Source organism: Micromys minutus (assembly GCF_963924665.1).
Source record: "Micromys minutus genome assembly, chromosome: 9".
Taxonomy (NCBI): domain Eukaryota; kingdom Metazoa; phylum Chordata; class Mammalia; order Rodentia; family Muridae; genus Micromys; species Micromys minutus.
This window is the reverse complement of record NC_137978.1, coordinates 59,712,358-59,736,603: the sequence shown is the minus strand read 5'-3', so window position 1 is coordinate 59,736,603 and position 24,246 is coordinate 59,712,358. Positions and strand designations below refer to the sequence as shown.

Sequence of the window (24,246 nt, the reverse complement as noted above, 5' to 3'; positions counted from 1 at the left end):
CTCAGTATTCATCAGAGAATTCATGCAGGAGAGAAACCCTACTAATGTACCAAATGTAAAAAGTGCTTTGGTTACAAAAGCCGTCTGAGAATTCATCAAAGAATCCATGCAGGAGAGAAACCTTACAAATGCAATGAGTGTGGGAAATGCTTTCACCTACAATATCACCTTAATATGCATTAGAGAATTCATACAGGAGAGAAACCTTACAAATGCAGTGAATGTAACAAATCTTTTGTTAGACAATGTGATCTTACTATACATCAGAGAATTCACAGGAGAGAAAAGCTACATATATACCAAATATGAAAAACATGTTTTGGTGACAAAAGCTGTCTTGACAATTCATCTGAGAATCGATACAGGAGAGTAACCTTACAAATGCAGTGCATGTGACAAATGCTTTATCCAACAATGCGATCTTAGGTTTCGTCAGAGAATTCATACAGAAGAAATTCTTAAAAGTGTTGTAAATGTGATGAATGCTTTATCCTAAGGGTTAGACTGATAAGGTGTCAGAAAATTTATCCATGAGAACCTTAGAAATATTAGATATACATGATACCTCCATTTCCTACAATATCAGTGATAGATTACATATAGTAAAGAAACAGAGATTGAGTGAGACAATGTTCACCAATAAATATCTCCTTAAAATTCAATAGAGAATATTTACAGGAGAGAAAAGTTTTAAATGTATTGGAGGTGTGAATTCCTTTCTTTTGGCCTATGTTTTAGAAAGTAACAGAATACGTACACCCGATAATCTTAATGGATATAAAGTATGTAGAAATACCCATGACCTCATTTCAGGTTAGAGAAACTATATAAAAACATTTTGTGGTAGAAATATTTCTGCTGAGAAAAATGTGGCATATGTTTCAGTCAGAGTGTATATTTTGTAATACTTAAGGCTCCAAATTAGAGAACTTGTATGATTATAAAAAAGCTGTGAAAGCCTTCATTAATTTTTCAAATCTTAAGGAACATCAATTACTAATTTAAAGAGAAATTCTGAAAACATTACAATATAGAAAATTTTTTATTAATTTTTTTCTGATTCTCCCTCAGATATTCGAAGATAAAGACAAGTGGGAAGTCAGAAGAATATATTTTTTGTGTCCCACTTTCATGACAACAGAAATTACCAATTTTATATGAAAACAAAGCTCAACATACAAAATATAATTGTCAGCAATATATATAATTCCAGTGATAAATTCAGACAAATTATACATTTAGAAGTGGATTTGACTCACTGAGGGCCAGGAACCACTTTTCTTTATACTATAAATAGGTTGCCAGATATAAAGTCTCCTTGAATAATCTAGAATTCATAATTCTTTTCAAAAGGTTGTTTTAGGAAATAACTGTTTATGAGTCCCTTGTGCTGTGGTAAACAACTGCTTTATTGTCCTGTAAATAAAATTGCTGGTTCAACAAGATTGACTTAATTGTTTCAATTTGCATTTAGGATACTATTAAGAATATATGCGCAACTTCCCAGGAAATGTATTTCATAAAACATGGCATGAATATTTCTGCAAAGCTATAGCATAAACCATTCAGTAAGGATTTTGAATTGTTGGGTAATAATCCTTTGTGCCAAAAGTAGCCTTGTCATAGGCCTGCTTAAGATTATAGGAAAACATGTAATTTCACTGATCTTAGAACTCAGAAAACATGCATTCATCTCCAAGGTTAGTCTGTCCACATTATAATAATTTGAATTGTATGTCAGTGTTTAGCATCAGAAAAGTTAGACACAGTGTATTACAGATGTTGATTTATGTTATCTAAAACAGGGGAGATTTTGTTCAGTGTCCAGGCTTACTGAAACACCAACCTTTGAGCACACATTGAGAGACCTATTGATCCAGTTGCATATGTAGCTGAAGACACCAGTGTCTGGCATAAATGTTAAAAGAGGCAATTGGTCCAGATAGGGTATGTTTTTCCAGTGTAGGGGAATGCCAAGGCAATGGGGTGGAGTTGGGGGATTAGGAGGGAGTGTAGCTTTGTGAAGAAAAATGGAGTGTGAGGAGGCATGGGAGCAGGGGCATGGAAGGGATATCATCTTAAATGTAAATACAGAGTATCTCATAAAAAGAATGTGAAAAAGGCTGTAAACAGAACATAGTAGGGGCTTTCAGATGCTCAACAATTGGTCTGCTCTCTCTCTTGATTATGATGGAGAATGTGAGAAAAGTCAACAAGAAAATAAATGAAAACATCATATAATTCTTTCAGAGATATCCATTCAGACTGTGCCATTTTTTTCTGAATGGGTCTGAAGTCACTAATACCCCTGAATTGAACAAAACTGAAATAACACTCAGAACAAGCTATTCATTTGTACATATTACAGGTCATTATGATATCCTTCCTCTTGTGCCTTTATAGTCCACTGTACCAAAAGGAACAAATTATATTTCTATTCTTCAATCTTTAATAGAATGCTAAAATTTTACACACATCAGAATTTAGATTCTAAAAAACTCAGCAACTTATTCTTAAGATATTATCTTCATCTTAATGTTTTGCTCCAGGAAATTGCAATGCTAGACTGAATAAGTTGTGTATCTAATACTTCACAATGGAAAGGCCCAGAAGATCGGACCTTCACAAAATCACATCACAAATCCTATAAGATGGAAACTGGTGAGAGGGGCTCCAGCACATTTGAAAGGTTTTGTTCTTGCCGTTTTTCTTGTGCAAGACTTTAGGGTTGGAGTTGCTGCTGCTCAATTGGATGAATTAAATGCAATGTGTTTAATTGGGCCCCGAAGTAACAAGGGTCAGGTGGCAGCATTGAATCACCAGAGACATGGTGATGGTAGTTATCAGAATGGACAGTGTAGACAAAACAGTGTTTATAATGATATAGCCTGTAATGGCCAGCACAGGAGAGGTGAACTTTATAATGGCATGACTCACTCAGACCTTTGGTACTGGCTAATCAATATGGTGTTCCCAGGCATTAAATACATAGGAAGCCTACTGAACATCTGTTTACTTTGTATAAGCAAAAAAATTCTCAATCAATTTTTTAAAAAAGCCTTCATCAGATGGTGTCAAAAGGCAATCTCGGCCAGTGAATCAATTTCCTGACTTGAGCCAGTTTGCAGACCCAGAACCCCTTGAATGAGGGAATGTCCAGGTTCCCCTGAGGAAGGATCTTGATAAGACATCTAAAAGTTTTGCTGTTAGTATTTCTCCAGTTCATCCCCAGAATGCCCTCTGGTTTTCTACAAGGGTAACTGTGCACTGGGGGAAAGGAAATAATCAGAATTTCCTGGTGTCAATTGGATACTGGTTCTGAATTGACACTGATACAAGGAGATTCCAAGAAACATGGCCCTCCAGTCAAAGTAGGGGCTAATGGAAGACAGGTGATTAATGGAGTTTTAATTGATGTCAAACTCACAGTAGATCTAGTAGGTCCTCGAACACATCCTGTGGCCATTTCCCCAGGTCCAGAATGTATAATTGGGATAGATATACTCAGAAGTTGGCAGAATGTCACATTGGTCCCCTGACCTGTGGAGTTCTTGCTGTTAATATTAAAAAATATAAATTTTAAAAAATAGATAAAAAATGAGTCAACCTAATAAATTCTTGTGCTTTAATAGTTTACCTCTGTTATACATTATTCTTTCTGGGGTCCACATATCAATTCAGGACTAATTAACTAGAATTTTAAGGTATATGAGTAAAAGAGTATTTTTTATATTCACAAAATAGCTAAAGATGATTCCTAAATGTATATCACAATCACAAAGCATTCCTGGATCCATGTTTCAAGGAAAGTCTTTGAAAAGGAAAATATGAATTCCTTGGGAGAAGTCCGTAGCTGGGCAAAGACAAGTCAGGAATTATGCTTAATGCTGAGCAGAATAGCTTTCAGAAGGTGAAAAGATAGCAAGCTATGTATTGTGAAAAAGAAAAAAATCTTGAAACTAAAAATAAGTTGCGAACCGTCTAACATATGCAGACAGATTTTGTAAAAACATCCTAAATTTATATCAATTCACAAAAGTAAATTTAAACTACCCTTCTAAAACAACAGAAAATATACAACCATGACCAATTATTTTCCTTTTGGGAAAGGGAAGAAATGCCTGAAGTTGTCAAACTCTTTTTTTTAAACAACTTTATTTTACAGATTTTAAGCATTTTTTTGCATAAAATTATACAATACATTTTTGTCAGTACTTTTTTTTTCAGATTTTAAAATAATTTTTACATAAAACTGTATGAATATATTTGTTAGTCAGTACTTGATTTTTTTAAAGGTTTGATAGTATGCAATGAGCATAAAGTACATGTAAAACAAAATGTAACATGGAAATAGTCAAAGTTTTCTTGTATAAAGATTTTTTTGTTTTGTTTTAGTTTGACTCATTTTTTATCTATTTTTTAAATAACAGGATTGTAAACACCATTACAATATTGCAATCATTCTTAAACACTAGATATACCACAGGAAGCTCCTTTCTTCAGACTTTTGAATCTTTGTTTCTTGCTTTAACATTAGAGATCTGGGGCGTTAACTTGTTACTGCAGCATAGTCTGACTTACCCTGACTAACACATGGGACATGAAAGTTAGGAAAAGCATTTTTACGGCTTCATGAGCAGAAGTCACAGGATAATACAATCCTCTAAGTTAAAAAAAAAAAAATCAAAAACCAAAAAACCCAAGACCACATGCTTAGCAGGGTATGGCATACCTGTTTACTTTGCACCAAGAGGCTATGACTCTGAAGCCAACCTGCTAAGATCTAGGCTTTCTTCATCTCAAGAACCTTAAACAGAACACACAAAAAGCAGATGCCTCTGAATGATTCAAGTTCCTATTTGATGTTTCTTTCTCATTTTTTTTTTTGTTTTGTTTTGTTTTAAATGTACAAATCTGGCATTAGAAAAGTAAAAGTGTCTTTTAATTTGATTGGTTTTGTTTTATTTTAAAGATATGAGCATGTGACCTACCTTCCTGACCTCTTGTGCATCACGTGTATGCCTGCTACCCACGAAGGCCAGAAAAGACCAACAAATTTTGTGGAACTGGAGTTACAGAAAGTTTTGAATCACCACGTGGCTGCTGGGAATTGAATCTGGAACCTCTCAACGAGCAGCCAATGCCAACCGCTGAGCCATTTCTCCAGCATGAAACTAAAAAACAAACAAATAAACAAACCAAAAAACAAAAAACAAAAAAACCCTTGTGTGTGTGTGTGTGTGTGTGTGCGTGTGTGTGAGTGTCTGTGTGCTCATTCGTGCACCAAAGATGAGATTTAATCTCATGCAACCTAAAGCATACAAGGCATGGGAGAAACAAGATCCCCCTCTCTGGTAGCTGCTTCTACTCTAATGCTAATTTGACAAAGCTAGTATCCTGAGTGGGGCCAGGTGGCACGTGACCATACTCCATACTCAGGAAGTGGAGGCAGAAGGATCCGAAGTTCAAGGACATCCCTGGCTAAATTGTAAGTTCCAGAACAGTCTAGAATTTGTGAGACGATATAGTAGAGAACACACACACACACACACACACACACACACACACACACACAAATCTACATTTTCAGTAATGGGTGTGTACCCCCAGGTAGCCAGTGCTCTCTTAGGCAAAGTGAGACCAAATGAGGCCAGGACACCTAGACATCAAGAGGACCAGCAGAAAAGAGAGGCTTACATAGAAACAGGAAGTGTAGGGCTCCCAGCTTTATTAGCACACTACTCAGAGCACTCCCATTTCAGTCTGAACTAGAATTGGATCTCCTTGATCAAGAATTCTGTGAAAAATTACTCAACTCTATTTCTAGGAACCCAAGGTCAGGATATCCTTTCTAACTTATCTCAGCCTGTTTGTGCTGGAAGCCCCTCTGGCTAACTGCTTATCTTAGATTCTTTTAGAGAGTGTTTGCTTTTGTAAGGATCCTGCTTCAGCTTCCTGATGTGAAAAATCTGACCCTCAGGACACTTAGCATCCTTGGCAACTCAGCTCACTCTCCAGTATAAGAAATTGAAGAGCAATTGTGAGGCAGAATTATCTCTGTATGTTAAACCTGATTTTTGCTGGAAAAAAATCAACTCAACTATTTTAAACCAAATTGAAAGCAGACACTTATTTAATATTAAATACTGATCGAGAGATGGACGTAGGTCAGGAAAATTCCCCCGGAATTTGCCAGCTCGAAATGCCTCAGTCACTTGTTACAAGTGCTTAGACAATTAGGCCACCATACTTTCCCATGAGCCTTTGTTATTTCCGAGGAACTACAATTCCCAGCATTCCAGGAAGCCACGCGATTCCTGGACCTAGGAGGCTTCCGGGGTTAATTTTGAGAATTATAGATGTAAGCTCTCCACCTTGGTTTCTGGAGGAAGAAGTGGACTTGCGTACTGGGTGCTCTGAGGGACGCTCAGGCAAGGTCCGAAGCTGCGGCACGGTGAGCATAGGGTCACTGCCCACGTCGGGGAGGAGCAGGCGGCGGCGCCTCGGGAGCTGGTGTGGTGGGTCCTCCCTGGGACACGGTAAGCAGATGTGGCCACATGTGGGGTCTCTTTTAGTCCTAGTCATTCCGTGGATCTGGTGGTTGTCTCTGAATAAGTTCACTATGGCTCCTTTACCAGACATTTGCAGTAGGGGCTTGTGTGCAGAAACATCTTTGGCAAAATGTCAAACTCGAAGAACCCTAGTTTTTCTTAGTAACGTCTAGAACTTCTGACCTTAGCATTTAAGATTTCGTTGTAAGATCCACTTGGTGTTCATTTTTTTGTGGCGGTTGTAAAAGGTATCTCATGTGTTGGCTAGCACTCCAGTATTAAGCTGTGATTTAGACGAGTAAAGGAATTCCAAATGCTTAGGAGAGAGTAAGTCACGCGGAGTAGAATTTAGGTGAGGGAAGACTCCCTCTAAAACACCCCACAGATAAGTACTATGCTAACCGTGCCTGTTAGAGATGGGATGCTAGGATTCACTAGGATTGTTCAGCAACATGGCTCCAGACCCCAACAAAGGAGACAACCCCGATTTACAACGAACCAGTAGGCCCATCCTCATCGATAAGTTCTTTGTTCTCTGCTGATGAAATGAGCCAAATTCTAGCCAGATTAAATAAAATGAAGTGCCAGTTTATTGGGAAGCTACTGTTGGGCAAGTTCACTGGCCCCAAAGTCCGAGGTCACCAGGAAGAGAGAGAGAAAGCAGGCATGAAAGTGAGATAAGGGAAGGGGGTGGAAGGGAGTGTAAGGGTACCAAATGACTGGATGATTTGGGAAAGAGCCTCTAGGGGGAAGGGCAGGGAATAAGGTAGGGATTAGGTCTAACTGAGGGATGCTAGGAAAACCTTGAGGCCAGATTTGCTTTTATACATAAAAGATGTACCTTAGTCTCTTGTGCCGGATATGAAACTCTTGTGCCAGGAAATGTTTTTGAACCCCCCCAAAACCAGCCAGGAGCCGTTTCCTATGTAGTAGTATTATGGTCTCTTTACTGCTTATAACCACAGTCCTATGTGGTGACAAGAGCAAGACAGGGAGGGCAGGTAGAGAAGCCTTGAACCCTCAGCAGGACAAGGTTTTATAGGAAAATAGGAGCAAGTGAGGGGATGAGGAAGGGGGTATCCAGTCTGCCATATATCTAATAGAATGACTATAAGCGGATAGGTGCTCTGAAGCAAGACTGGATACCATCACAAATGGTCTGAAAGTACATCTGGAACAATCAAATTAATCTTTGAGTAACTATTGCTAGGAAGTAGCTAGGGAGTAAAGTCTGCCAAGGACAAGCCATGTGGTCCTTCCTTGTATGTGGGTGCAGCTTGGGTTCTGCTGCAGGTCAATTTCGTGGGCTTTTCTTTCCTTTAAGATGGATGCTGGAACCGAGATGAAATGGTTTTGGCCTCTCAAAACCAAACATGCTTATCAAAGAACTGGCCTCTAACAAGCTGGTCAAGGTGACATCATAGGATTACAACAAACTGTAAGAAGTAGAAGAGAGAACAAAGTAGACACAGGTAAACACAGAACAAACCAGAAAGGGAGACAGAAGATTAGAACATATTGATAGAGTTAGTATGAGACCAAGCAGAGTGATTCACAAGAGGTGTGTGAAGTTTGGGGTGGGAGGAGTAGGATTGAATCAGTCAGTATGTAGAGGAGTTTTGAGCTAGAAAAGCCGAATTGAGCTGCCAGCAAGAGTTCAGGAAGAACTAGGAAAGGTGAACTTGTTCAGCATCAAATCTCTGAGTCTGAAAATATTCTAAGACTAGATATGATTGTACAGAGATTAGAAATTTCTAATGACTAGGCTAGGTAAGCAGACTGATATGCCTCAAAGAAGACAATTACGTCAAGTTAATAAAATTATTTTTACAGACCTCCTTCTCTAAATCAAGGAATATGCTTGGGAAAGAAAGTTGGTAATGGTCTGGGGCAGGACCTGTGGGGAGGGGTTATGTCACATCCTGAGGACCCAACTCTTGCCACCCATGGGGCTGTGGTTATCAGTCCCAGGTCCACTGTTGGCTTGTTCAGTAATGTTCCTCATATATCCCGTGTTCCCTGTAAACAGCATGGATTTGTTACACTCCTCCTGAGTTTGTCCCATTGTATGATAGTTTCTGATGACTTCAAAGAAGTCTCCCATGTTTCCACTGTAAGTAGTATCCAAGATGCTATTTTTCTTAGGAGTTATGGCATAACATGTAGCTTATGCAAGACTTCTGTCGCAGCATATTTTGATCATACTGTGAACCCTGAGTATAAGCATGATTAAATAAAATCAACTATAGGTCAAGAGATGGGAAAATCAACCAGGGAATAGGAAGAGAACCTAGATTATTAAATAAGAAACCATAGAGACTAAGAGGCAGTTGGGAGGGCAGAGAGATGTCTAGGAAGCTGAAGGGAAAGACATTCAGTCTGGAGTGTCAGAAAGGGATTCCTTCTGGGATTTCAGCTGAAGAGGAACATCAATGGTGTGCTTTCTCTGCCTTTCTGAGCTAGCAGGCTTTCACCCCAGCATCTGGATCCTGAGTCCTCCTTGGTAAACTTGAATGATTTAGAATTTATTAAAAACTACCGAGCTCTCCACTGCAGCTTCATCTTTTCCATCTTCTACTTTTGCTGTCTTTCTCACTCTCTGGGACTTACCACTTAGGGAGAATGACCTGCTGTTTTAGGGCACTGGTGTCCTTATGAAATAATTGTGGGAATATCTTTGCTCTGTAGATCTCCTATCCGCTGAAGTGTCTGGAATTGCAGTCTCCAGTCCATATCTAAACCTGGGTTCTGATCCTAAAAGAGACTTAAGAGTGACAGCCTATGTGGATAGCAACATCTGTTCTATGCTGATTTGTCTTTGAGGACTATCCAGAGCCAAATGCATGGTGTCATAGATTTTCGTAATTAATCTTTATTATTGTCATTAATTTTTCGTAATTAATCTTTATTATTGCGTAGAGCGATTTCTTCTCCCTGGGAAGGTGTACTAATCCTAGGACAGCTACATCTTCAACCTATTACCAAACTGTTTCTGAGACAGGCTGCATTGAGTCAGGTCACCTTAATCCCAGTCTGTTGCTCCCCAGGGCAATGACCTTGCTTTTCTCTTGATTAAACTTCTAAATTCTTTAGTTACGAGGCTGTCCCATAACCCAGGTCAGAGATTTCAGATAGGGGCTATTGGCTGTAGCTGTGTGTGTCAGGTTACAGATCTGAACAGCTAATGTTGGGCCAAGATGAAACAGTGTCTTACTAATGCCATTCCCTCTACCAGGGAAGAGTCTACTCTTTTTCAAACTCACTGTACTTAGCCGACTTTCAATTATATATATTTTAAAGTCAATTGTTGCTATTACTCTTTAAATTTCATTTTCTTTATTCGTCACTGCTCTGGTCTCATACTTGTTTCTACTCTCCAGTGTCTCCAATTCACTAAAAATTCCATTTCTTTTTCTCAAGGGGTTTCATATTTCTTTATAGCAAGGCCCCATGTAGCTTAGCCTTCCTCATACTGTGTAGCTAAGACTTTCTTTGAATCACTAATCCTGGCTCTACTGTGCAGCTCTTTTCAGGCTGGGCCCTGACCACTGAGTGACGGTCCTCCTACCTCCCTGGATTGTTGGCGGGATGAAAAATAAAGAGGGACCTGTGTAAGAATTGAGTTTAGTGAGTGAAGCCACTATGAATGTACTGAACAGGTATCCTTCCTGTAGAGTGGAGCATTTTATTTAGGTAAATGCTCAAGCTGGGTCTGAAGTAGCCCAATTCCCAGTTTTCTGAGGAAACACAATATTCACTTCCATAGTGTCTGCATTAGTTTGTCCTCCCACCAGCAATGGAACAGTGCTCCCCTCCTCCACCTCCTTGCCAGCATGATCTGTCACTTGTAGTATTGACCTTAGCTATTCTGAGTTGTTCGAAGAGAAATCTCACAGTAGTTTCCGTTTGCATTTTTGTGACAGCTAAAAATGTTCGGCATTTCTTAAAAGTGTTTCTAGGCTATTTGAATTCTGTCTTTTGAGAATTCTCTGCTTAGACCTGTATCTCATTTTAAAATTGAAATTTTTTCTTTGAACAACTTTGTTGCTTGAGTTCTTTATACAATTTGTGTTTGTGAAATATATATCTTGGTTAGCATATTTTCCCATTCCTTAGGCTGTCTTGTCTCTTAGTCCAGTTGACTGTGTTTTTGCCTTAGAGAAGCTTTTCAGAATCATGAGGTATGATATATTAATTGTTGGTCTTAGAGCCTGAGCCATTGGTATTGTATTCATAAGGTTGTCTCCTGTGCTGGCTCATTCAGGAGTGTTCTCTTTGATCAATTTCAGTTCCAGTTTCTGGTTAATTTTGGGGTCTTCCATCCACTTGGTTTTGAGTTTTTTTCAGGGTGATGAATTTGAATTTATTTTCATTTTTAAAAATGGAGAGATACAGTGTAACTAGCACCATTCTTTTAAAGTACTATCTTTGTTTCATTATGTATTTCCTTATGTGAATTCCTTAATCAAAAACCAGTTTTCCTTTGTGGGTGGAATTATGTCTGAGTTTTTGATTTGATTCCATTGATCAACATGTCTGTCTTTATGCCAGTGCCATGTGGTTCTTTTATTGTTCAGGATTGTTATTCCATATGAAGTGTTGGAGTTGTTTTTTCAAGGTCTGTAAACAATTCTGTTGTAATTTTGATCAGGACTAATTAGAATCTGTAGGTTTTTGTAGGATGGTCATTTTTGCTGTGTTAATCCAACTGTTCCATGAACTTGAGAGATTTTTTTTTTCTATAGTTCCTGATGTATTCTTCAATTTCATAGCTTCACTCCGTGGTGAACTGATAAGATGCAGGGGCCATTTTTTTTTTCCTTCTTTCTTTTCCTTTTCTTTTCTCTTATTTTCTTTCTTTCCCTTTTTTTCTTTTCCTTCCTTCCTTCCTTCCTTCCTTCCTTCCTTCCTTTCTTCCTTCCTTCCTTCCTTTCTTTCCTTTTTTCTACCTGTAGAGCCTTGCACTTTGTTTGAGCATGCCATCAATTTTTGGAGACAGTTTGATGAGTTGCTGAGAGGGCATATTTCTTTGTGTTTGGGAGGAATGTTCTGTAAATATCACTTGGTTTCACTTATTTATTTCTTAATTTATTTAATGTATATGAGCACACTGTAGCTGTGTCTTCAGACACACCAGAATAAAGCACCAGATTTGTGAGCCACCATGTGGTTGCTGGGAATTGAACTCAGGACCTCTGGAAGAGCAGTCAGGGCTGTTAACCGCTGAGCCATCTCTCCAGCCCCCCATACTAAACTTTTTAATAATGATCTCAGGGATTTTTTATTTGCTTCTTTCAATAGGTTTTTGTTGTTAATTTGTTTAGAAATTTTTATTTATTGAATAACAAAAAGTATATATTCTGGGCAAGTCACTCAGAAAATACTCTTCTTGGGGTTTGCTTGACTTAAAATAATAACACCCAGGCCCTTTACCACCTGCTAATTAAGATCCAGGGGATCTGACACCTTCTTCTCTGGTGTGGCACTTGTATACACATCAAAGACATTCCTGCTAACACAGGTAAACATACACAGAAAAACAGAATAAACTTGTTTTCACCTGGGCGTACGACTTATAAAGCAGTTAGTGCAAACACACTGTTTCTTTAACAGTCTTCTTTCTTGCATTTGGTTTTTTAAAGTTTACATTTCCTTACACTGGTGCAGACTTATATTTACTTTTCCATCCCAGGAAATAATAGAATATCCAAGTGATCCTAAATATACTATTTTTATCATAAGAGAATGAGATTTTTTTTATTACATTTAGTTTCTTACAGTCCAGTCATTACCCCCACCCCTGTCTACCATCCCACAGTTCCTCATCCCATTCCTCCTCCCTTCTGTCTCCAAAGGACGCCCTCCCACACAAAGGCCTCCCCACTCCTTAGAGCCTTAAGTCTTTCAAGGGTTAGGCCTTCTTCTCACTTGGGCCAGACCTGGCAGTGCTCTGCTTGTGTATGTGTTGGGGGGCCTCAGACCAGCTCATGGATTCTGCCTGGCTGGTGGCTAAGTGTCTAAGAGATTTCAGGGGTCTGGGTTAGTTGAGACTTCTGGTCTTCTTATGGAGTAGCCCTCCTCCTCAGCTTTTTTCACCCTGTTCCTAATTCAAGAACAGTGGTCCCCAATGGTTGGGTGTAAGTATCTGTATGTGTTTTAGTCAGCTGCTTGTTGGGCCTCTCAGAGGACAACCACTCTGGCTCCTGTCTGCCACACCATCTCATCAGTAATAGTGTCTGACCTTGGAACCTCCCCTTGAGCTGGATCCCAAGTTGGGCCAGTCTCTGGACCTCCTTTCCCTCAGTCTCTTCTTGTTTTTTGTCCCTGCAGTTCTTTCAGGCAGGAACAATTCCCAGTCAGATTTTTTTGACTGTGGGATGGCTATCCCGTCTCTCCACTTGATGCCCCATCTTTGTACTGGAGGTGGGCTCTACAAGTTCCCTCTCCCCACTGCTGGGCATTTCCTTTAAGGCCCCTTCCTCTGAGTCCTGAGAGTTTTTCTCATACCAGGTCTCTGGTAGATTCGAGAGGTTTCCTCCCCCTGAGCCCTGAGGTTGCATTCCTTCTGCTGGCCTCAGGGCTTCTCGCCTGTTCTTCCCCCACAGTACCTGATCATGTTCCCTCTTTCCCTCCTACTCCCTTCTCTCATCCAGGTTCCTCCCTCCCTCTATTTCCCTTGATTGTTTCCTTCTCCCTCCCAATTAGGACTGAAGCATCCTCACTTGGGCCCTTCAGCTTGTTAACCTTCTTGAGTTCTGTGGATGTATCCTGGGTATTCTGTACTTTTCTGTCTAATATCCACCTATTAGTACATACCATGATTGTCTCCTTTTGGGTCTGAGTTCCCTCACTCCGGATGATATTTTCTAGTTCCATCTATTTGCTTGCAAAAACTCAGGATGTCCTCATTCTTAATAGCTGAATAGTATTCCATTGTGTAAATGGACCACATTTCCTGTATCCATTCTTCTGTTGTGGGATATCTGGGTTGTTTCCAGCTTCTGGCTATCACCGAGAAGGCCACTATGGAACGTGTGCCCCTGTGGTAAGGTGGGACATCTTTAGGGTATATTCCCAAGAGTGGTATAGCTGGTTTTTCATGTAGATCTATTTCCAATTTACAGAGGAACCTCCACATTGATTTCCCTAGTAGTTGTACCAGTTTGCGCTCCCACCAGCAATGGAGGAGTTCTCCAGTACTGAGCCATTTCTATGCTCTGACCAAACCTCTCCAACTGGAATAGTCCCTCACTTCCAGTGCATTTCCTGTTAATGGAGAGAAGCAGAGAGCACAGTGTGAGAGCTGGCCAGTGATATTTGTGTATCTTGATTTTTATATAATCTTATTGTTCTTGTTGAAAGCACTAGGTCATATTTACAGGTCTGCCTTTGCATCTCCTTTTATTCGTGGTGCCATCTATGCTGTGTGATTTTTATTCATTAGGGTCTAATTATATTTTTTCTCTGGAAAATGGTAGACATTCACAAGTTTTCCTGAAAATGTACAATATTGTGTTACGGGTTTCTTGAGTTTTTGTTGCTTTGGGGACTTTCTGTGGAGAAAGACTTTTAGTTTTTCTCTGCTTGATCACCTCGCCTTATTTCTTCACAAATCTGTGTTTTCAGTTGTTGAAGCCATCAGTGTTTGGGGTTGTGCCACAGAAAAGGGACTGACATGGCTAAAACACTGGATTTGGGTTTGTTTCTGTGTCCTGCTTAGCTTCAGCCCTGACATCTCAGAGCCTATACCCATCTGAGGGAGCATTAATTGAGGATGTGCCCCCATCAGAATGGCTGGTGCTATGCCTGTGAGATTTCTGTGTTGATTGATGTCATAAGGTTTTTCCCGAGAGTGGCCATATCCCTAAGCCAGTAGACCTGAGCTGAATAAGATATTTAACTGAGCATGAGACAGTAACCAAGCAAGACAGCAAGCCTGGCCGGTGTTTGCCCGTGGCTTTGCCTTCATTTTCAGCGTCAGTTCAGTGTTCTTCCACCCAAGTGTGGTTTGCAGAGTCAGAGCCTCGGTGGTGGGGTGAGAAGCCCCACTTACTGTTTAAGAGTAGAAGCTGTTGGGATACCTAAGTTATAAGACACCTGCCGGGCTGGAGAGATGGCTCAGTGGTTAAGAGCACTGGCTGCCCTTCCAGAGGTCCTGAGTTCAATTCCCAGCAACCACATGGTGGCTCACAACCATCTGTGATGGGATCTGATGCCCTCTTCTGGTGTGTCTGAAGACAGCTACAGTGTACTCATATACATAAAATAAATAAATAATTATAAAAAGACAGCTGCCATGGAGAGCTGCCTGTAGGGAATGGAGACAACGACATGGTAAGATGGATGAGAAACTCCAGGAGTATGGCTATCGAAGCCCTTTGAAACTGAAGCCCCTGTGTCTGAAACAGAGCCATAGCATTTGTTGTTTTTTTTTTTCTTGCCTTGATCCAATCTGTTTCTCTCCATTAAATACGAAGGGGCATTCTCTGTCACTGTATGCTGGAAAGATGAGACTTGTTTTCTGGTTTTACAAGCTGTGGCAACAAGATATTGTCTGGAGCATCAGAAGAGACGTTAGACATTTGAACAGTGTAGGGGTTGTTGCAGGCGCTGAGGATCACTGAACTTAGGATAAATGCATTGTCATCATGGGATGACCTTCAGCACATGGTGACGGGGTCAGAAGCTAGTTGGTTAAATCAGAAAACTTCCAGAAAGGATGATGCCTCTGAGCACTGTCTCTCTATGGTGGCTTTCTTTGGGGGAGGTTCATGGAGTTGTAGGAGAAACATTTCTAGGTGAAATTCCTTATCAGGATGGGATTTGAGTGTCTATAGCCTCAACCCATTTCTTCCTTCTTTGTGGCTACCGTGTTGCATCTGAAACTGCTCAGACAGCTTCCTTCTCATGCTGTCATGCATTCTCCATACTAGCTTTGTTTCCTAAATCACGTAAGGTACAGCAGAAGCAAGTGCTATTCAATACTAAGCTATTTTTCTAGCCCGATGTTGGCCTTTTTACTTTAATTATTTTTAATCTTGTGTTTGTTTGTGAAGACAAAGTTTCTCACTGTGTAACCCTGTTGTCCTGAAAGTAGGTGTGGACCAGGTAGGCCTCGAACTTGGAGATCCATCTGCCTCCGGTTCCAGAGTACAAGGGAGTAGATGTGGGCCAAAATGCCTGGCCTTTTGTCTTTATGTTATTGGCTGATAACCCTGGATTGTAGACATTTGTACATGTCAAACCATAGGCTATTGTCCTGAGCTTCACCCACACCTTGAGTTTTGTTTGATGTTATGTGTTATTTTAAAAATCATGCTTCCTTCTTTACCCAGTGATGCACTCCTGTTTTAGCTCCAAGACCATGCTCCCACCAGCTTTCCACCGGCCACCTCTTCCTCCCGGCTAACTTTGCCAAGCTGCCATCAACCACCTCTTCTCTTCCGCTCATCTTATCTCTGAGGAAGAAAAATACTAGACAGCTTTAGTAATTTAGAACTTGCCAGGTAACACCAATGCTGGGCCAAGAATCCCCTGCCCTAACCTTATCAGGTAGTCTATTTCAGCCATCCTCCAGTGGTGGAGATCGCTGTTCCCAGCCACCCAAGATCTTACATGGTTGTTGCATGCTTCCTATTCCAAGGCTTGGCTGGAAGGCCTTCCACCTTCCCTGCATGCCTTCTCTTCCTCCTGGGACCTGGAAGTCCCACCTTTCCTTTCGCCCAGCAATTGGCTTCCACTTTCTCTATTGACCAAATCAAGAACCAATTTAGGAACCAGATTTTAATATCAGCTCCTCCCCCCTACATTTTGAAAATGGGCAGAGAGTATATTCTATTTCTCAGAATGGCATATATTCTTGACATTAATGCTGCCTGATCCTTCTGAGTCATGGAATTGCAGGCATTTGACATCTTTCCTACCTGTTCTGTTTTGAAAATTGAGCTTGGAGTGATGGGTACTTGTGAGCCCCCATGTAAGCAGTTACAATTGAGTGCACTTATTTGTAAGACCAGCAAGAGCTCTTAACCGGTGAGCCATCTCTCCCGCCCTATGTTGCTTATTTATGATCTACATTTACTTTGGTAATATTTTCATCTGTCCGGTTGTGAATGTGTAAACACACACTCCCCTTTAGTGAGATGTTATTGTTACAGTGTCAACTGGGGCACTTTGCCTTTCTGTAATAGGAACATGGGACTGGAATGAATGAATAATTCTTTGTAAGAACTTTATGAAAACCTGAGTTTTATTCTTTTTTTTTTTTTTTTTTGTCTGATTTTTGCAGGGAGTCAAGGTCTTAATATGGACCACTGACTTTCCTAGAACTCATTGCATAGACCTGGCTCGAATCTAACTCAATGAGCTACACCTGTCTTTGCCTCCTGAGTGCTGGAACTAAAGGCATGAGCTAGTACACCCAGCTCGCCTGTCATTATTTCTAGTTAGTAATTGTTCACACAACTTCTCTGTCTGTTTGTCTCTCTCTCTGTCTCTGTCACTGTCTCCGTGTCTCTCTCTTCTCTCTCTCTCTCTGTGTAAATTGGTATTTCTCTTGCAAGGTTATATTCTACTCAAAGGTCACAGAAATGACAGAGGTGAACTTCACTATTCAATTTCCTTCTGGAATCACTTGATGACATTAGAACTTCTGTCATAAGAAATAAGTGAAGGAAGCACCAGAATTATATGACTATATTGTAAGGGATAACAACATTTACACTGTTGTTATCATCACAGTTTCTCTTGTACACGTGGATGAGATATTTTAGGATGCAGTTAGCTATGAAGATGTGCATGTGAACTTCACTCAGGAAGAATGGGTTTTGCTGGATTCTTCACAGAAGAGTCTCTACAAAGATGTGATGCTGGAGACCTACAGGAACCTCAGCGCCATAGATAAGATGGAGAATTTTCTTTCACTTTTTTAAAATAATAGGAGAACTCTTTTCTATTGGTGCTCTTCTGTAGTTCCTGTTGTGAATGAGGGAGGGTGAGAAGAATAAATCAGATGTGGTTCTAAGGTTCCCTGAAGCAGGAACATACATTTTGCCATATTTCCAATAACATATCCGACATTTTCTGGTACTGTATTTTAGGCTACAATTGGGAAGACCAGAATGCTGAAGAACACTGTCAAAGTTCTAGAAGACGCGGAAGGTAATTTTTGTGTGCAAGCTGATACCACTATGCCTGTGAAGAAACTGTAAAGTGTCCTGGAGTTTTAAAGAACAGCAACAGTTTCAAAAAGCACTCCTTTAAGTATATGGATGATTAGTAAATTCTCATCAAACCCTGCACCTCATTGTCAGATATCTGATTTGTGATTGCCAGACATTCCTCAAAGAAGGAAGACACAGAAACAGTGCCTTATTAGATATCACTATTTGAATCATAGCACCATAAGAACTATGATGTAGGAGTGCCAATCTGTTTAGTCTCATATCACTTAGAGATTGCAGAAGGTATACACATTGAATAAGTGATATATATGTATTTGTGTGTGTCCAAAGCCTTCTAATATGCATATGGCTCATAGTAAAGCTGATGTTACTCATATACTTGTAGTAGTGTTACTAAATTTAGTGAGAAGTGCAGTTTATGAGAGTCAAGACGGTTGTTGTGGAGATATCTCAATTCCTATACCACAAATTCAAGAAAAACAAGTCAACCTGTGTGAATGTAATGTGGAGACCTTTCATTTTCACAGTTATATCACATGTGGTGTGATAATGTATACAAACCCCATGAGAACAGTGATATTGAAAAAGGGATGCACCTCTCTCTCTCTCCCAGAACAATTAGAAGATATGTGGTAGATGCTACATTGAGTGGACTTTCTGAACGTGATAGACAAAATTACAATTAATTGGTTTCCCAACTTTTTTGAGAATACATCCACAGACTCACTCGACAGAAAATTCCTATGAATACTAGAAATGTGGGAATGTGTGTCCTAGCTCACTTTACAAATGGAGTATACTTCACACTATGGGAAAAGTTGTGAATGCAATCAGTGTGGAAAAGCTGAGTTCTTCCAGCTCTTTTCAGTTATATGAAAAATCTCATATAGAAACAGGATGCTATAAATGGGAGCCATGTAATAAATGTTCTTAAACACTGATAATCTTCAAAGACTCAAGAGATCGTATAATATGGGGAATAGCATGATTGTAGAAAAGGTGATAAAAGCTTAAGATCTGGTTCCTCCTTACATTAGACCTCATTGTAAAAAAATAAGTCATAGAGATAAGAAAGGTTAGTCATGTAATGAATATGGTAAAGCTTTCTCATGTGCCAATTATCATTGCAGGCATGAAAGAAGTCATGTTGGAGAGGAACCCTATCGATGTACTAAAGATGGTAAAGCCTTTGAAGGTTACAGTCATCCTCAACAACTTGAAAGAATTCATACTGGAGAAAAACCCTATGAAGTTATTCAATATGGTGAAGACTTTGCATATCACAGTAGTCTTCAAATATATAAAAGAATACATATTGGAGATAAATCTTTTGAGTGTAATCAGTGTGGTAAAGCATTTACATATCATAGTCAACTTCGAAGACATAAAAGAACACATACCGGGGAGAAACCCTATAAATGTAATCAATGTGGTAAAGCCTTTTCACAAAACGGTCATCTCATAATACATAAAAGAACACATACTGGAGAGAAACCCTATGAATGTAATCAGTGTGGTAAAGCCTTCGCAGATCAAAGTCAACTTCGAATACATAGAAGAACACATACTGGAGAGAAACCCTACAAATGTAATCAGTGTGATAAAGCCTTCGCACAACACAGTAATCTCCGAATACATAAAAGGACACATACTGGAGAGAAACCCTATGAGTGTAATCCATGCAATAAAGCCTTTTTACAAAACATTAATCTCAAAATACATAAAAAAGCACATACTGGTGAGAAAACTTATGAATGTAATCAGTGTGGTAAAGCCTTTGCACGTTACTATCATCTTCAGTGCCATGAACGAATTCATACTGAAGAGAAACCTTACAAATGTAATCAATGTGATAAAGTCTTTTCACAATCACATAGTCTCCAAATACATAAAAGGACACATACCGGAGAGAAACCCTATGTCTGTAACCAATGTGGTAAAGCCTTCGCAGATAACAGTCAACTTCGGAGACATAAAAGAACACATACCGGAGAGAAGCCCTATGAATGTAACCAATGTGGTTCAGCCTTTTCACAAAACAGCTATCTCAGAATACATAAAAGAATACACACTGGAGAGAAACACTTTGAATAATCAAGCAGTATGGTAAAGCCTTTGCATATAGCAGTAGTCTTAGAAATCATGAGAAAAGTCAGCCCACAGAGAAACCCCATATATGTAGTGAGTGTGGTGAAGTTTTGTACTTCATTGTATCTTTATACAAGAGTAAAACCTTCAGGGTGTAAGCAATCTGTTAAAAGACTTTGCATATCCCAGTAGTCTTTGAGGTTCTGAAAGAACTCCTGAAGGGAGTCTATATAAGGGATTTGGCACGATCTTTAGCCAACACACATTCAGTTACACAACATGATGCATTCTAGAGAAAAGTATGTAAGGAGTGTCCAGCATTATGATGTGACTGCTTTAGTCACACTTTTTCTTTTTCCCACTCACTTTTGTATGTTGATCTCTGCATTTCTGGGATGAAGTCTACTTGAATGTCACACGTGGTCCTTTGGTCTTTTTAATTTGCAAATATTTTATTATTTTTACATCTGTACTCACATGGGAAATTGGTCTGTAATACTCTCTTCATTGAGTCTTTTTGTGCTTTGGGTATCAGGGTAACTGGTTTCATAAAATGAATTGGGTGATGTTTCTTTTTCCTATCCTTTTAGAATTTTGTAAAGAATATTTACTTCCCGAAGGGGCAAATGTAGATGCCAAAGTTTTGGTGGAATTATTGTTACATCTGCTCCTGTGTGCACTAAGCCTTCAGTGCCAGTGCTATTTATTTGTGTTTTCAGTGTTTGCCTTTCACCATATCTTAACAGTTGGTGAAAAGACTTGTTTTTTGACCTCCCCTGAATTTTATCTACAGAAGTGGTTATGTCCTTATCATATGCAGACTAGTGTTTCTAACAGCAGGCATTAAATCCTATAATTGCTATATAGGTGAGTTTCCTTGAGACTAATAAGATATGATTGAACTGAATTTGATTCTGGGGCCCTGTGGTAGGCTCTAAGGTGTTTCCTAAAGCAAAGGTTGACCTTGCCTATCCCTTGATCTGCATTTCTTAGTCCAGTGTTGACCTTTGCCATACCTTCTGCATACTCCAGAGGGCTGGGACCTTCCTTTTGAATTATTTCTGGAAAAACCATTCATTATTGCAATGCCTGGCCTACAATCCCTTGTCAAATGTTGGTTTACCACAATGAGAACATTTGGCATTTTTGACATTTCCTAAACTTTGAGAAATTACTTCTATCAGAGTAGCATCATAAATTTGAGATCCAATATCACCCATATTCCTAATCCATTTTGCCTGTAAAGTTCTAGTCTAAGTTTTGCATTCTGATTTAGCATTTTCAAAAGCCAAAATAATACAATTAGCATTTTTTTGACTCCTAAATTTGATACTATTCTATTTACAGCTGAAGCCATTTTTTTGCAAAACATCAGAGAAGGCTTCTGTTCGACCGTGTATAATTTTACTGAACAACTCAGACCTTTTTCCTGAACCTTCAGCTTCATCCCAAGCATTTAAAGTTGCCAAATGACATAGTGCTACATTGTGATTATCAAATTCAAGTTGGCTGTGCAACTCAGCCTATTGTCTTTCATCTCATAACTGATCTTAGAAAATATCAATCCCCTTCTGGCCTGATTGTATGGCCCTAGCTTCACCTTTAAAGTTTTTTCTTAATATTTAAAAAATTTATGAGTGCACACCAGAAGAGAGCAACAGATCCCATTACAGATAATTGTGAGCCACCGTGTGGTTGCTGGAAATTGAACTCAGGACCTCTGGAAGAGCTATCCATCCAGTCCCCCTTTTCCCCCAACTTCCTCTTTTTACTGTGTTTTCCAAGGTTATCTAGTCTCCTTGAAAAGGTACAAAAGACTAGGAACAATTAGACTGTAGGTTAATATTACATCAGAGGGCATTGTAACTCTAGTGCAGGAGGAGAGAGCAAGGTTAGGAGGAGGAAGGAAAAAGGACAGCAGGGTAGAAGAACTTAGGAACTAAAAGGGGACTTAGAAATGAAAAGACTAATATGTAGGAGGAAGGAGGGAAAAAGAATCTGCAGAGAGAGTGGAAAGCAAGCAGGCTTCTTACTATGTGTGGAAACAGGATTTTTCTTACCAGCTAGGCAGGCTGAGTCTTACTAAAGAGGGCAACCTAGCTTTCTTTTGTACAGACTTGGGCTTCATTTGTTTAGCAATAAAAGGGTAGAAGCCTTTTCTTTCTCTATGCAATAAAGATTGGAGCTCATTTTTATCCAGAATGAGTGAGTTCTTTCTGCACCGGTGCTTGGTCTTTTGCTCCGTATGCATATGTAAATATGGATGTGTGTGTGTGGGTACTGTAATTATGAAATAAGTATGTAGTTGGGTTCAACTGGTTGCATGGAGGTGTATGAGTGTTTATGTGTGAATTTTGTATATGAAGTTATGTGAGCTTATGGGTATTTGCTTGTGTAAAAGCTTTTTATTTTGGGAGCTTGACTTTCTGGTTCAACAAAAGTTTATTGCTCCAAACCCCCTCCTAGCCTGACAAGCAAGAGGGGAGGCTTCTGCTCAAGAGAGAAAAGACCTAGCAATGAATCCTTTACTTAATGCCCTGCTGTTAGCTACTGGTGTTAATCCCCCAGGTCAGCAGTTTTTATCCCTTGAAATGAAAGCTTTGGGATGTTTTGGAAGCTATCAGTTGTCATTTAGTATAGTTAGAGAACTGAAAGTTGACAGACAAGTCTTTTTATTTCTTAAATTATTATTATTTCTTTTTCTTTTTTACACTACAAATTTTATTCCCACCCCCCAGTCCACCCTCCGACTGTTCCACATCCCACACCTCCTCATCCCCCCCCCCCAGTCTCCACCCCACCCACCCCAACAGACCTTTAAACTCCCTGGGCTTCCAGTCTCTTGAGTATTAGGTGCATCTTCTCTGAATGAACCCAGACCCAGCAGTTCTCTGCTGAATGTGTGTTGAGGGCCTCATATCAGCTGGTGTGTGCTGTCTGGTCACATGGCTGAGAGGTCTCGGGGGTCCAGGTTAATTGAGACTGCTGGTCCTCTTCAAGAGTTGCCCTCCTCTTCAGTTTCCTCCACCTTTCCCCCAATTCAACCACAGGGGTCCTCAGCTTCTGTTGATTGGTTGGGTGCAAATATCTGCATCTGACTCTTCCAGCTGCTTGTTGGGTCTTTCGGAGGGCAGTCATGATAGGTCCCTTTTTATGAGCGCTCCATAGCCTCAGTAATAGTGTCAGGCCTGGGGGCCTCCCCTTCAGCTGGATCCCTCTTTGGGCCTGTCTGTAGACCTTCTTTTCCTCCAGTTCCTTTTCATTTTCATTCCTGCAGCTCTTTTAAACAGGAAGAATTTATGGGTCAGAGGTTTGACTGTGGGATAGCAATCCCATCCCACACTTGATGCCCTGTCTTTCTGCTGGAGGTGGGTTCTACAAGTACCCTTCCCTCAATGTAGGGTCATTTCATGTAGGGTCCCGCCCTTTGAGTCCTGAGAGTCTCTCACCTCCCAGGACTCTGGTACATTCTGGAGGGTCTTCCCAACCTCCTACATCCCAAGGTTGCCTGTTCCCGTTCTTTCTGCTGGCCCTCAGGGCTTTAGTTTTTCCCCCATCCCCGTCACCCCCATCTTGTCCCCATTCCCTCCCATTTCATCCCTCCCTCCCTCTCTCTCCTTCCTTGTGGTTGATGTCTTCTCCCTCCCAAGTGGGACTGAGGTGTCCTCTCTTGGGCCCTTCAGCTTGTTGACCTTTTTGAGTTCTGTGGACTGTATCTTGGGTATTCTGCTTTTTTTTTTTTTTTTTTTTGCTACTATCCGCCTATTACTGAGTACATACCATGCATGTCCTTCTGAGTCTGAATTACCTTACTCAGGTATTTTCTAGTTCCATCCAGTTGCTTGCAAAACTCAGTATGTCCTCGTTCTTAATAGCTGAATAGTATTTCATTGTATAAATGAACCATTCTTCTGTCGTAGGATATCTGGTCTGTTTTCAGCTTCTGGCTATCATTGGTAAGGCCACTATGGAGCATATGTCCCTGTGGTATGGTGGGGCATCTTTAGGGTATATCCCCAAGAGTGGTATAGCTTGCTCTTCATGTAGATCTATTTCCAGTTTTCAGAGGAACCTCCAGATTGACTTCCAGAGTGGTTGTACCAGTTTGCAATCCCACAGCAATGGAGGAGTGTTCCTCTTTCTCCACATTCTTAACAACATGTATAGTGAAAACCTGGGGTTTTGATCTTACCCATTCTGACTGGTGTAAGGTGGACTCTCAGGGTCATTTTGATCTGCCTTTCTCTGATCACTAAGGACTTTGAGCATTTCTTTAGGTGCTTCTCAGCCATTCGTGATTCCTCTGTTGTAAATTCTTGGTTTAGTCCTATACCCCTTTTTCTGATTGGGCTGTTTGATGTTTTGGTGGTTAGCTTCTTGAGTTCTTTATATATTTTGGGTATTAGCTCTCTATCAGATGTGGG

At 40.1% G+C, this 24,246-nt stretch overlaps 1 protein-coding gene across 1 annotated transcript; it reads left to right on the top strand.

Annotated features, from left to right (window-relative positions):
• Positions 1–7,003: 7,003 nt before the first annotated feature.
• LOC308424377 (zinc finger protein 431-like) lies at positions 7,004–17,715 on the top strand (the record flags this gene model as incomplete). Its single annotated transcript, XM_080921283.1, has 4 exons — positions 7,004–7,052; positions 8,627–8,664; positions 17,324–17,450; positions 17,651–17,715. 4 exons carry the CDS (start codon positions 7,004–7,006, stop codon positions 17,713–17,715), a joined length of 279 nt encoding a protein of 92 aa, XP_080777409.1.
• Between the last annotated feature and the right edge of the window lie 6,531 nt (positions 17,716–24,246).